This window comes from Rosa chinensis, chromosome 7, assembly GCF_002994745.2.
Source record: "Rosa chinensis cultivar Old Blush chromosome 7, RchiOBHm-V2, whole genome shotgun sequence".
NCBI lineage: Eukaryota > Viridiplantae > Streptophyta > Magnoliopsida > Rosales > Rosaceae > Rosa > Rosa chinensis.
This window is the reverse complement of record NC_037094.1, coordinates 45,300,790-45,315,954: the sequence shown is the minus strand read 5'-3', so window position 1 is coordinate 45,315,954 and position 15,165 is coordinate 45,300,790. Positions and strand designations below refer to the sequence as shown.

Genomic DNA, 15,165 nt, shown 5'->3' with positions numbered 1-15,165 from the left:
TTTCAATCAATTAAGGGGCCAATCAATTCCCACTTCCCAGCCGCCCTTTCAGTTTTTTTTTTTTTCCTTTTTGTCTTTTTTCTTTTTCAATCAATTATGGGAAAGTAATTTTTCTTGGACCCGTTGGCCCAGCACCCCTTTTTTTTTTTTGCCTTTTCCTTTCCTTCTTCCATATGAATAACTATTTCTTTTCCTTCTCCTTATGGAAAACTAACCCAAATTAAAGCCTATATATTGATTGTGTATGCATAGAAAATTTCTCACATCAAACAAGATCGATTCTTTATTGTTAAGATGCCTCCCATTAGAAACCACAAGTCTGGAGCTCAGAAGAGAAAAGAAAAGGAACGACAAGAAAGATTGAATGGTTTATCTATGCTATCTATTGAAAAAAAATATGGGAGATAAACTTGATTATGACAACATTATTTGTACTTTCGCAACTAAAAATACGAGAAGAGCAAGGTTTAAGTGATGCTTTGTAAATTTAAAGGCGTGATGGCCTAGCCTCCCACTGGGTTCCAGCCATCAAAAAAAAAAATTATGTTTAACTAGTTTTGTAATTCATAATTTTATGCAAGGAATAAATATTCATATACTTTTGTATTGTTATTGATTTCATATTTACATTTATTCAAAATACATGATTTTATACTGTTATTTGGCGCCAAAAAAAAATATATATATATATATAGGAGGCCACATTTTAATTCTTCGCCTCAGGTCGTAAAAACCTCAGGACCGGCCCTGGGATCGCCACTTGTCTAACTAACCACTTTCATATTTTCATACCACCATCGGGATTAAGTTTACAAGAAGTTTTGGGTATCCTGGAGGACGAAACAAATGCAAAACCTGATGCAAGAAAAAACCACGAGGAGAAATTGATGCTATATTGACGTATAGGTACATTAAAGTTAGACCAATCCTATACAATAATATACTAATTCTCGATAATTGTAGACTAGTTCGAAATCATTTCAAATTAATCTATCAGTGCATGAAATCAGGCTACTTCTGTATCAAATTAGTCTAGTTAATGTATCTCATTTTTAGTGTACATCAAACGTCCCATAAAATATTTTTGGTTTGTAGAGAAGCAAACGGCAAACAGAGAGTGATGCAAGAAATAAAAACCAAGAGGTTGACATATGTATCCCGCTACGCACTTTGTATTTGTATGATTCTATATTATTCCATTTCTTAATTCCTTTTGATTCCTGAAACTGTACCTTTCTCTACATAGAAATCAAATCCAACGGCATATTCCTATAAATCCACTGCAGAGATGCCAAGATCTTATCACTGTCTCCGTTCTCAACCAAACCCATGATCAAAACTCAGTTCTCTCTCTACTCGAAGCAGAGAGATAGAGCCATGCACAAGTACTGTAAGCTATGGAGGATCACTTCACTGGTTTTGTTCATGGTAATAAATATGGTGGTGGGTAGTGATCAGGCTCATCACATACCCACAACTCTAGAAGGCCCATTTAAGCCTGCAACTCGGCGCTTCGACCCATCACTCCGAACAGGCAGCGATGACTTGCCCATGGACCATCCCAGGCTCAAAAGGAATGTCACCCTCAATTTCCCTGAACAAATATCTCTTGCAATATCTTCACCTACTGCAATGTGGGTTTCTTGGGTTACTGGTAATTACTTGTCTTTCCCTCTCTATTCTCAATGTTTTGATGTTAGTTTGCTGTGTTTGTCTGGTTCAAGGGAATTGCTGAATTGGGTTTGTTTTTGTTGGGGCAGGCGATGCCCAGATTGGGAAAAATGTGACACCACTTGATCCTTCAAAGGTTGGGAGTGAGGTGTGGTATGGCAAAAAGAGTGGCAAGTATGATAGTGTCAAGAGAGGGGTTGCTGTGGTTTACAGTCAATTGTACCCATTTCAAGGCCTCTTGAATTACACTTCTGGCATCATTCATCATGTCAGGATTGATGGTATGGAAACTTTCTGATTCTCGTTATCACTTGTTGATTGCTATTATGATAGTGTACAATTATCTTTTTCATCAGAGAATAGGAACCCATTATTGCTATTACAATTGTTCTCTGGAGGAACATGGTTCTTAGTTGAGTATTATTGGCCAAATGATGCTTAGCTGAACCGATTGGACAATGACTTTGTATGGGCTCAATAATGATTACAAAAGTAAAACCTGTGCTGGAGTTATTTTAAAATATTGAACACCGATGATTTGGGGAATCAAAATCTGTGGTCAAATGAAAACACCATGGCTACTTAGTGTTGTAGTTAGGAGATTTTAGAGGTGAAGTGATGATAAGGAGCCCTACTATTTTATTGAGATGGATTTGACTTCTTTTTCTTGATTCTGCCTGTGACTATCATACTTCAGAAATGAAAGATGTGGATTTCTAATCCCATAGAGGCAAAAGCTGTATCATAAATCATGACAACCTAGTCAAGTCTTGACAGAACTACCCTATCCTTCTATCACTTGCCATTTAGGTAACCTAGGACTCCTATTTACCATGTTCTGATTTGAAGAAGCTGTCATCCCATGAGTTTTTGCATATGTTGTATTATCTTTCTATACAACTCAAATACTCAATATCTGAAATTAATATATTCTTCCCTGATCAATTTGCTAGCTAAACCTCTCAATAGATAGAATGCATTAGATCTTTACTTTCTTAAAATAATATCACTATGAACAAGAGCAAGCCAAACGTACTAAGAGACAGGCTGGATGTTAATATGCTCTACCTATGCTAACCTAGAAATGCTAATTTTAAAAGAAACTATTAAAGAAGTATTAATTTGTTCAAAGGTCAAACTGGATATCTTCTCAGAGGATGGCCATTTGATTACATAATTGAACACTTGGAAGAAAATAAAGTAGGAGTACACTATTAGTTCCTCTAAGATTGAACAGCTCGCTTCTTTGTTGTAGGTCTTAAACCAGGAACAAAATATTATTACAAGTGTGGGGATAGCTCTATCCCTGCCATGAGTGAAGAGCAGGCCTTTGAAACTTTACCATTGCCTAGGCCAAACACATATCCTCGTCGAATAGCTGTTATTGGAGATTTAGGTCTCACAAGCAATACCACTGCAACTGTTGACCATTTGATTCAGAATGATCCTTCAATGATTGTAATGGTTGGAGACTTAAGTTATGCAAATCAGTACCTTACAACTGGTGGTAAAGGAGCTTCATGCTTTTCATGTGCATTCCCAGATGCACCTATCAGAGAAACATACCAACCCCGCTGGGATGGGTGGGGAAGGTAAAATTTCTGACAGTTCTGTTTAGGAATGAAAATGTTTCTGTTCTCTTATCTCAATACAGATGATCATCCACTTCCACTTACTAAATTCTGTTTTGTTCCATCATAAGTCCATATAGCTATGCTTCTAAGATTATCTGTTGCAGAAATCTTCCTATAACATGGTAACATGACATAGGATAAAAGTAATTGATTCCCAAAGGAACGAGGTATTAAGGGTATAGTCACTGTTTCATTTTATTAGATGATGTACTTATTGTTTGAATGTCTTTGCATCCCATTTGTCTCAATGAACTAGTATGTTTATTGTTTAGTTTTGTTAGAGACATTTTGGTTAGCCTGAACTGTTTGTGATGCTGATATATCTTCAATAATTGATTTAGTTTGGTTTTGTTTTTAATATGGTTGAAATGGCTGTTCAGATTCATGCAGCCATTAACCTCACGAGTTCCAATGATGGTTATTGAGGGAAACCATGAGATTGAACCCCAAGTTGCTGGAATCACTTTCTCATCCTATTTGGCAAGGTTTGCAGTTCCATCCAAGGAATCTGGCTCTAAAACCAACTTCTACTACTCTTTTGATGCTGGAGGAGTGCATTTCATCATGTTGGGAGCATATGTTGATTACAATGCAACAGGTAATTGATGCCCTCTTCCTTTTTCTTATAATTTTTTTTTATAATGACTATAAACAACAAAAGATGATATTAAATGTTCTGATGTGGTGCCAAATGCTGTATTATGCTATTTTTATTTTTTTTGCTTTTTTTTTGACAGTGCAAGCACTTCTGCAACTGGACACTTTTTGACATTTTTTGTTCTTTTAGTTTCACATTCTCACATCAATGTTCCTTCCAGGTTCACAGTATGCTTGGCTTAAAGATGATCTAAACCGAGTAGACCGGTCGGTGACCCCATGGCTGGTAGCTGCATGGCATTCACCTTGGTATAATAGCTACTCTTCTCATTATCAGGAATTCGAGTGCATGAGACAGGAAATGGAAGAACTTCTTTATCAATATGGTGTTGATATTGTTTTCTCCGGTCATGTAAGTTTGAGCTGATTCTTTTTGTAGAAATTAGTTAGTGATATACTTACTGTTGGGATTTTCCTTTTGATTGTCTTTGACATATCTTGTCTCCAAATTATTCTCCAGAATTTAGTAAGTTATCACCAATTTCACTGATAATGTTCCTTCTCTCCCCAGAATTGAAAGAACCTGAACATGTGAGCATTGCTATGTGATAATCTGCTTTTGCTGGAGATGGACTATAACTTTAATGTGTTTGCATTTTGATTGAAAAACGAGCAAAGATTATGTATATTTCAGTTCTAATGTCCTCTGTCCTGAAGTTGGTTCTATGGTTATGAGTCACATATGATTTTTGAAACAAATTGCTCCTGAACAAAAGTAACATAGACTATGATCTAGGATCTAATCCATTATAGTTGTTAAACTTAAACTCCGCTCTTACAGTCGAAACCTCTTTCATTGCATGAGTTTCAAGGCATTAAATACTTGTATAGGGTTTTATAATGCCAGTGAATATATCTTACTATCAGATGCTTCCAATGTTTTGTAAATTAGTTTATCCAATAGAACTATAAATTATAGTTCCTTTTGGCTATTCTCCACCAACAGTGTAATTTTAATTAACAAATTAGTTCCTGCACCATTTTGATTACTTTTGAAGTCCAGGTACCATTTTGTCCAAGTAACTTTAAGTTCTGGTACTATTGGTGATACAAACCCTTAATTTTATAGTTCCTTTTGGCTATTTTCCACCAGCAGTGTAATTTTAATGAAAAAAAATTAGGACTTGATGATCAGTCATACTTATACTAAAGAAAGAATAATCTGCATTTTATATTATGCTGATACAGGTTCTTCGATCACCACAAGATTGGGTTGGTAATTTCTTCTATATCATATTTTTATACTTACAGGAAGAGAAGAAAAGAAATTAAATTGCTGGAGTGAAAGATTTTAACTTTTGAAATTAAATCTGAAGTTCAAATGTTAATCATGGTTCTCACTCTCATCCATAAGCGACAATAAGATATATGAGATGTCAGTCCTTTGCATAATAGCTTTAACCTGTACCTTATAATTTCTTAATTTATATTGTCTGATTGTCTGTTTAATCATTTGAAGTGATAGTCTCTTATCCATCTTTTTGTGAAGCTAATTGGGTGGTATAAAATAGTAGTCTTGTAAGGTGAATTTTGTGGTTAGACACAAAAATGCATGGTAGGCAATCCAAAGAGACATACAGCGTAACTGGAAGATACCTTATGAAATGTTTATGGTTAAAGAAGGTTTCTTCTCTGCTGTTGAACTGATGAGTATCTACTTTGCAGGTGCATGCTTATGAGCGGATGAATAGAGTATATAACTATACGTTAGATCCATGTGGACCTGTTTATATAACAGTTGGAGATGGTGGCAATATTGAGAAAGTTGATGTTGATTTTGCTGATGACCCTGGAAAGTGTCCTTCAGCTGGAGACAACATACCTGAATTTGGAGGGGTATGTCATCTGAACTTTTCTTCTGGGCCTGCTAAAGGGAAGTTTTGTTGGAATGAACAGCCAGAGTGGAGTGCTTTTAGAGAAAGCAGCTTTGGTCATGGAATACTTGAGGTACGGTTAACCTTAGTTTGTAATATTCACAACTTCAAGGTTTATGAATAGGTTTTGTATGTCATGATTTCATTTTGTAGTATTCGAGTATATCGAATTTGCTGAAGAGTTGTAAATGAGGAAACAAGAAATACACTTGCATTACCTAAGAGTGATCTCTCTCTTCATTATCCATTTCATATCTAAATGCAGGTTTTGAATTCTACATATGCTCTATGGACTTGGCACAGGAATCAAGATATTTATAAGGAGGAAGATAGCCACAGCGATCAAATCTACATTGTTCGACAACCTGAATTGTGCACTCCAGATTTAAATGTGATTTCTTAGTTCTAACAGCCAACCTTTTTAAGCTCTGAACATATTTCATATTTGATGTAACATCATCTAATGTATATACAAAAATTTGGCTAAGATTCTTCCAGCTGAAAAAGAGAATTAGTTAATAGTGTTGAATTGGGTTAGCATTTCTCACGTGTATAGATCATGTGAACTTCTTGTATCATGACTCAATTTCCTGGTAGTAACCTTATTGGATGGTGGCTTGATCTCTGTGTGCAAAGCAAAAATTGTGCAAATTGTTAATTCGTGTTGCCATGATAAGACAAGAATATTGGTATCTCACACTTCAATTTTGGCTTTCAAATCTGTTTTTAAAGCATTATTCCTACTCTTATGCTCACTGTTATTATCTTTCTCAAACTGCCAGCCGTCAGTGGTGCAGTCACTGCCCTCAATCTCTGCTCCTGCATCCCACTCTCTGGTAATGCTCCCTTCTCGTTCATTCATATGATATGAAAGACAACGTCTTTTTCTTATTTATTATTTTTAATTTTAAAGATCCTTAATTCAAACTTTGATCTTCTAGGTGCTTGCTCTCTCCCTGCCACTCTTGGGGATATTCTCAGTCTTCTCCTATTCCAAGTAGTCTCTTCTGCTCTGCAACTGTGCCTCTGTGCTTCTTCAGCTCACCTGTGAAATATTAATACTATGTACTTATCTCATCAATTGCATGAACATATATACACACTAAATTGGAAACTTTTTACCTAGCTTAACTTGGCAATAGCTGCTTTAACCCTGTCATATTACATCCCTAATGCTAGGTTTCTCATGACAGGTGCAGAAGCTTATTTGATTTTCGTCCAACTTACGGGTTATTTACTCCAAAGATTTAATCATGTTATGTTTGTGTATCCATTGTTTTGATCGATATGTAGAAACATAATATGATATTAAGTTTCATTGTTGGGTTTTTGATATAATTAATGTGATCCGTATGTAGTATACGTTGCACTCTGGGAACGATGAACACCAGGATGGCTGTCAAAATTTGGTTTTTCTTTTGATAAGAACATTGATATTATTGTTAGTATAGCGTAATACTCATTAAGACAGGAAGTTTGACAGCAGGTTTCAGCCTCTTCCAAACAGAAATGAAAAATCCTCTAATGCCTATTTTGCAAATGATTCGCACAGCCTGATTGATCGGGCAACAATAGGACTGGTTTAGCTTCTGCATTTGGCAGATCTGTTCTAGACGATGCAAGACCATGTTCCTCAATGCATTGTTCAGTTGTAGTCCCCCCGTTTATTCCAGGTTACCCCCCAGCATTAGACATCACCACGTCAGAATGTCTGTTTAGGGCCTGTTAAAGTATCTAAAGTTTACAGATCCCACGCCTGTTCACAGATCCCACACCTGCGTAAAGCTGAAGCTTACCAAGGTTCTAACATTAGGGAGGAAATCAAATCCAGGCTTGTCCGAACTTTTCTTTTCACAGATGGATTTTTTTTCATATCCTTCTAGAAATGGACCTATTTGGACAGACAAAAACTAAACCATCCTCAAGTAGGTAAAACGGAAATGAAAATAACGTACTCATATGTAGACTTTCGTGGTTCAAACAAAGGTAGGAAAATTATCCTGACAATGACTAGAAAATCAAAATGAAACTCATTCTATCCCTTGCATGGGAACGCCGATAAGTACAAAATCTCGGATCTGAATGATCTGAATGTAAACAGCTCTTGCAATGATAGTGAAAAAACAAATAAGTGCAGGAGCAGCAAGTATCCTAAGCAAGAAAAGAGGCGATTGTCTAAAAGACAAGCTCATGAGGCTTCATGCCAGACCTAAGAGAGAATCTGGCAGCCAAGTATGTCTTCAAGTCTGGGACAGCCTCAATAGACTTTATCAAAGAAGCATCCACACTCTTTTGATCATCTTTCCTTTCTTCTGGGAGCTTGTTCTTGTCCTGCAGTTTGTTGCAGAGAAAATGTTAGTTGGAAAAAAAAAATCTGACTTAAATTGGTAAAGTAATGAACATTATTCCTAAACTTTATTCAACTGTATAAAATTGAAAACCAAATGAAACTAGTGATGAAAACTAATCAAGTATCAACAAGAACACAATTACAAGGAAACCTAAAAGTTACGGTACATCTGTACAAACAGATACAGTTGGAACTTGAAGCCATGATAGTTGCAAAAAAAGCCTATTTACAGAACTAAAAGACAATGATGACACCTAAATTTTACAGTTTTAAGTCCATGTAAAAAGTAACAATAATACAGGAGAACCATAACCTTTGTCAGGAAATTATAAATGATGAGTTGATAAGACTAACCTCTTTCTCTGCCTCAAAAAACTCTCCCTCACCCTTCTTCTTCTTCTTTTCCACTGCCTTTGCGAAATACTTGTCATCAAACTTATCCACATTAACCCCAGAAATGTTGACCTTGGTGGAAGTGCCGATCACATAGGACTGATTCACACGTCTCAAAGGAACACCATTAATCTTAAATGGCCCTGCAATGACACTCAAGTTAGAAATACACATGAATAGGTTCATTTTCAAGGTGCAGACGGGAGACAACTTAAAACAATCAGAAACCCATTGGCTAAACCAACTCCAAACCTCTGCCTAAGACAATAACCTTAAAAATTTACAACAACATATATTTTGATAGAAGCTTACCAGTAACAAGAAGCAAGCCAGATGAAAGTTGCTTAAGGAAAACAACTCTCTTTCCCTTAAACCTTCCGGCCAATATAATCAACACAGTCCCGGGTGTAATACTCGCCCTGCATACAAAATTGAAACCCAAATCAGAGAATTGAAAACACTATCAAACACACCAAATCAGAGAGTTGAAACGTAAAGTAGTACCTGAGCTTGGTAGGCTTAGGCTTGTGCTTGTTGACGAGGGGCTTCTTGACATCTTCGGCAGGGTAGAACTTGGGGGGCTTCACCGATGGAGCCTCAGCTGCCGGCTTGGCGTCGTGGCGTGGGAAGACGCCGCCGTTTTTGGCCTTGATGGCCCAAAGACCTCGCTTGTGGTACATCTTGGACCTCGAGTACTTACCCACACCGCGGATCAGATCTGGGTTTCGGGTCTTTCTGGCAACTCTCGCTTTTGCTGCCATGGCGACTCTGAAACCCCGAAACGGCTTGCTGTGGAGAGGAAGAGGTTAAACCCTAGAGACGCTTTTGTTAAGAGTTTCTTATGTGGGCCGGTTGGTCATTTTTTACTTTTTGGAAGGAAAAAAAAATAGCAAATTACCACTACCTACACTTTTTTTCTTTCATAAGTTACCATCAGCAGATCTGTTTTTTTAAAGAGGAAATGATCATTTCCTTAATACCCAATTAATTTTTTTTTATTCTTTTTATTTATTTTTGGGACTTTTTTGCCCTCTCCTTCTTTCTCACTTAGAGAGAGAAGTCATCATCCACCTTGCTGGGCTTCGGTGACCAATGACTGGCCGCGGTCTCCGGCGACCGGTGACAGGAATCCTGCAACCGATGACCGGAATCTGGAATTTGGCTACCGGACTGGTGACCGGGTTCCAGCGTCTGAATTTATTACCCCTTAATAATACCCAGTAACTATATTATTGCTGACAGGACCCGCCCCGGATTTCACCCCGAAATCCGGAGTGGCCCTGCGGGGCCCACCTTAGTGATAACTCTACCGAGAACTGGTCGAGTCACCCCTAAAGTGGACTACCCAAAACAGTAACCCACAATAGATCAGAGCCAAACAAAGAAGTGCGGAAGCTATTCGTCAACTATGCCTCGAACCACGTACGCACGACCTCAACTAATAACGCCTGCAAACTGGGCATTAGAAACCGAAAGGCCCAGGGGAAAGTAGATGAAAAACGTTAGCGTGAGTGGACAAAAATAAACAAATTAATAAGAAAAAGATTTCATACTTTCCCACATTTATTTCTTTAAAAACTCCCGATGCATGCAATAATTAAGAAAAGACCGACTAGCCCCGCTAGTCAAGAACAACAACAAAAGAACATGGGGAAAATGGGTTCACCATACGGGAATGGAGCCCCTCAGGCTCAACCTACCCTCGACTGCCACTCACACATAGATTGTGCGAGGAGGAGAACTAATAACCTCAACTTCCATTCACACATAGATTGTGTGAGGAGGAGAATATCACCTCGACTACCACCCACGTGAGGAGGAGAAAGCTACCTCACTGCCACTCACAAACACAAAGTAAGTGAGGAGGAGACCTATTCACATGACCCGCGTATGGTGAGGAAGAAGATCGTAGAAAGCCAATAAATCTGTATAGTTTCCCCACATATCTCACGAAATAAGAATCCAAGTGTATAAAGACGTGACCCCGCACGCCAAGATCATCTCAAGTTCTAAAATAAGTAGGGTATAAAGAAGTATAAAGTTTTGTTTCCTCGAATTCTTATTTCGTAAATCTCTTAAAACGCTCCAAGAGCTGAATATAAATATAAAATCAATAGTATAAATTTCCGAATCCGCATAAAACAAAATCCTCAAATCGAGCATAACGAATCTTAATTCAAAAGTTCAAACCAATAAAACATTCAATAATCCAAACCAAAATAAAATGCTCGATAAATAAGTAGATAAATCAATAACTTAAAACTTGCGGAATTTAATTTGCATGCATCAATTAAAATCAAAGGTCCACTCACAGTACTATTGGGCGACCACGCAAACGAGTTCCTTCATCGAGCAATAGCTCGGTACGTCGTCCTGTACACAATTATGTTTCCGTAAACGGCAATCCGATAAAATAAATACGAACCTAAACGAAACTCGACAATCCCTATCTCCATTACTTCTCAAATTCCACCCAAATCTCTTCCACAACACTACTTCCTCAATTTATATATTCCACAATGAAAACGAGGGAAATCCGACGGCCGGATTTCCCACAATTCCAACACAAAACTCCAAACTTCGGAAATTCACAAACAATTCCAAACTCCTCCAAAATTCACCAAACTTCACATACAAGCTCTACAACAATATACAATTTAATGGGCTAAAAACTGAAATTAAAACACTGCCATATAAGCCTCCACGCGCCACCAACAGTGGCAGCGCGTGGGCCCCACGCGCCGGCGGCCACCACCTCCGATGGCCACCAAACTCCGGCACTAGCATCAACACAACAAGCCCAACCAACTTCCAAACTACAACATCATCCAATTTTACCTCGAAGTGGCCGAATCAAGCCGGTGAAGGAAAGCCCCGAAGCTCCAAGAACCCTAGAAATGAAAAATTGTCAATTCGACTTCTACAATACAAATTGGAATGAACCACCTTAGGGGAAATGATCACCATCAAAAACCGAACCTTCGATGCTAACCTGGTGGCCGGAGGTGGCCGGAAATCGGCGAAACCCCAAAACTGCAACCGGAGCAACCCATGCTTCGATCCGAGCTTTTCCAGCCAAATCGTCGAAAACTAAGGGCACCAGCGTGACCAGGGGGAGGAGGCGACCCTGTGGTGGCCGGATTTCTGCCGGGTGATGGCCGGACGGCGGCCAATCGAAGGGAAGAAGAAGAATCCGAAAGGGAAAGAAGAGAGGTCGGGGGAGAGGAGAGAGAAGGTAGATTTCCGGAAATGGAAATCTACCACAGTAACTTTCTATATATATATATATATATATAAAGTTACCATGAACAGTAACATTCACATTTTCGCTTATAACTTTCGTATACGAGCTCCGATTTTTAAGTACCACATATGCACGCGCTCGGTTTAACGTCCCCTACAACTTTCATGAATAACATTTTCTCAAATTTTGACCCGAACAAAAAGTCAACTTTTAGGGCCACTAAAAGTACTAAACCGAAAGTAAAAGTGAAAGTAAAGGCCGTTTACCGTCCAAATGACTAGTAAACCGGTAAATTCAGGTTCGGGACGTTACAATTGCCCCCCCAGCAATCATATTATTGCTTCCCAGTACCCATATTATTGCCCCCCAGTAATCATATTATTGCCCCCAGTAATCATATTATTGCCTCCCAATACTCATATTATTGCCTCCAATAATCATATTATTGCCCTCCAGTGAATTGTATAAACTCCCGAAACTAAAATGAATACACTACAGGCAAAAATGATCAATTTATATGCATATTATTGCCCCCAATACTCATATTATTGGCTCTCAATAATCATATTATTGCCCCGCAATAGACATGTATAACTACTCAATAAAACTTTTTTTTCATTCTTCTTTCTTCTTTCCTTATAAGCCTTCTGCCAAATTTACCAAAAATAAAAATAAAAAATCAGAACCATGAGACTGGGCGAGGTCGAGCTCCATAATCGCATCCAAACGGAGGAGCGTGGAGCTGACGCGCGATTGGGCGAGGTCGAGCTCGTGGGCCTTGGCGCTGACGTGGTCGGCGAGGTCGCGGATCTTGGCCCTGACGTGGTCAGCAAGGTCGCAGGTGGAGGAGACGTTGGAGAGGACGTGGTCGGCGTTGGACTTGACGATGTCGAGAACCTGGGAGGATTTATGGAGATTGGAGAGGTCGCGGATCTTGAAGCTAACGTGGTCGGCGAGGTCGCAGGTGGATGAGACGTTGGAGAGGACGTGGTCGGCGTCGGACTTGACGATGTCGAGGACCTGGGAGGATTTATGGAGATTAGAGAGGTGCTTGTTGAGGTCGGAGCGCTGGGAGAGAGGAGGTGGTCAAGGTTGAGATCCAGGGCGAGCCATGGACTGCGGCGGAGGAGGAGAGTCGTCGCTGACTGGGACGGTGAGGAGGACCAGCGCCGGTGGAGAGTATGCAGGGCTCCGGCGACGGGCACGGGAAGCAGAGGAGAGAAAGAGAGAGAGTATGAGGGCAATACTGTCAAAGACTATTGGATTGGGTAAATGGGGTTAAAAAACTCTTAGTGGAGTAAGTGGGTAATTTTTAGGCTAAAATTGGATAAGTGGTCACGGCCACTTTTTAAATTCTCATGAGCTAGTGTGTAGGGCCCATGCGCAAGGTATTATACCTTGCTGTCAGATTCCTTTCCTTTTTAAATTATTTCTATTGGCAAGTAAATTACGAATCTGCCCTTGTGGGTTTGATAATGTGAATTAACACTGCTGAATGTCAGTAGCATTATGAAAAAAATAATATTTTTAAATTTCGTCTTTGTTTTCTTAGAAACAACACATTTATTTAATAATTCCAAAAACTATTTATACATATTACAATATGAAACTTGAACACTATATCATTTATCTCTGGCTTTGCTGCTTTCACATACAAGTTGCTTTGAATTTCACCTCTTCTCATGGTGAAGAAGTTTCTCCAGCCAGATTTCTTGGAATACTGACCCTTAGTAGTATATTGACCTCAGTAGTATATTGACCCCCAGTAGTATACTAGCCCCAGTAGTATACTGACCCTCAGTAGTGTACTAATCCCCAGTAGTATACTGACCCCCAATAGTATACTAGCCTGGCCTTCTTACATTTGCTCACTTCAGCATTGCTTTCATTAGCTCCATCCTGCAAGTCAACCGACAACATAGAGGATAAGGGATGACAAAGTGTGCCCCAAATGCTTTGGCGATTACAACAAGAAACCTCAAACAATTAAACAGCACAAATAAATTTAACAATACCAAATGTTAAGATGAATTCCTTGTAGAACTATTAAAACAAACCCAAAAATACAGCCCTAGCCTTTTCTATAGGAAAAAAATATTATTGAGAAAAATAATGCAGCAAGAAAGCTAGGCCTAAAAAAAGGAGCAAAAAACAAGAGACAAAAACAACAATTACACTAAGAGACTAGACAGTTGCATTTCTCGAATTAATAGCAATAAAAAAGATAGCAAAAGTCCATAACAAGCTTTTCTTCTCCTCTGCTTAGTTCTAGCTTCCGAAAACAGAATATGCAGAAAAAATTAGTCAAAGAACCCCCAAGTCTTGGCATTGTTCTCTCTCCCTCGCTATCACACATGCAAACCTAATCAATCCCTAAGCCATGACTCCCCAACGCAACAAACTCCACAAATTACAAAAGAAAACAATTCTAGGGCACACAAATGCCAACACCTAAAGCTCAGATCCAACCAAAACAAACCAGATTCTCTCCTAATTGAAAATATACCTCTTCTTCAAAGTCGTTGTTGTTCTCGGTCAGCACGGCCTCGTCATCAGATCGGCCGGAGTTGTCCTCAACGGTGTCTTCGTCGGTGGAGCGAGCGACGGCCTCAAGCTCTTCCTCGTCCTTTTCATTGTTGATCGGCTCCGCCGGATCCTAGATCTATTCCTTCGCCGCCAGATCCTCGATTCGTTGCTTCGCCGCTGGAGCCTCAATTCGTTGCTTCATCGTCGGAACCTCCCTTTGTTGCTTCGCTGCTAAAATGGAGGTTTTGATTTTTGGGAGAAATGGAGGTTTTGATTTTGGGGAGAAATGGATTTGAGAGAGAGAGCTGATGTATCGAGATATGGTGAGTGGCAATATTCATAATTCCATGAAATTTAACTATCCTTTATGTCTTTAGTACAAATGGACAATTACTATAGCTAGCTGTAAATGACCGCAAGGAAACCGTGTCTTTGGCCCCTGCGCATGGGAAGGAAATGTAGCAAATTGTAGTTAGTGGTAATTACCTCAAAAAAAAAAAGGAAATTAGTCTTGGTGTCAACTTTAATTATCCCCTTCAGTCACTCACAGCACGTTTAGGTTATGTTTGTTTCACAGAACTATTATGGCCCACCTTAATTTCTATAACAGTCCAAGACTCCTCTAACCTGGCTTATGCTATAGTAATACTAGACCCATATTTGGTATTACGTAGGACTAAAGAGCAGAATAATCACAATAGTGATATCCCATGTTTGATAGTGTACTGGACTAAATTAATTTTGAATACCACAATATTTTTGAGCAAAATATTATCAATTAATCAGAGATAATATTTTAATGTACTAAAAGATCAT

General features: G+C 38.9%; 2 protein-coding genes across 4 annotated transcripts; one reads left to right on the top strand and one right to left on the bottom strand.

Moving 5' to 3' along the window:
- Window positions 1-1,150: 1,150 nt before the first annotated feature.
- On the top strand, window positions 1,151-7,189 carry LOC112179518 (purple acid phosphatase 23). Of its 3 annotated transcripts, XR_002927783.2 has the most exons (10): window positions 1,152-1,654; window positions 1,761-1,952; window positions 2,927-3,263; window positions 3,686-3,903; window positions 4,124-4,314; window positions 5,628-5,909; window positions 6,102-6,227; window positions 6,619-6,672; window positions 6,778-6,901; window positions 7,030-7,189. XR_002927783.2 is itself a non-coding variant. In XM_024317952.2 (9 exons), exons 1-9 carry the CDS (start codon window positions 1,330-1,332, stop codon window positions 6,835-6,837), a joined length of 1,785 nt encoding a protein of 594 aa, XP_024173720.1. In that variant the 5' UTR covers window positions 1,152-1,329; the 3' UTR covers window positions 6,838-6,967. The 3 variants fall into 3 exon arrangements, 2 of the variants coding, with proteins under 2 accessions (XP_040365907.1, XP_024173720.1); XM_024317952.2 differs by lacking the exon at window positions 7,030-7,189 and having other exon boundaries at window positions 6,778-6,967; XM_040509973.1 differs by lacking the exons at window positions 5,628-5,909; window positions 6,102-6,227; window positions 6,619-6,672; window positions 6,778-6,901; window positions 7,030-7,189 and adding an exon at window positions 5,452-5,528 and having other exon boundaries at window positions 1,151-1,654.
- A 588-nt stretch (window positions 7,190-7,777) lies between these two features.
- LOC112179520 (60S ribosomal protein L6-1) lies at window positions 7,778-9,413 on the bottom strand. Its single transcript, XM_024317953.2, has 4 exons — window positions 9,084-9,413; window positions 8,892-8,998; window positions 8,541-8,722; window positions 7,778-8,167 (listed from the first exon to the last, which is right to left on the bottom strand). Exons 1-4 carry the CDS (start codon window positions 9,338-9,340, stop codon window positions 8,012-8,014), a joined length of 702 nt encoding a protein of 233 aa, XP_024173721.1. The 5' UTR covers window positions 9,341-9,413; the 3' UTR covers window positions 7,778-8,011.
- Window positions 9,414-15,165: the final 5,752 nt, after the last annotated feature.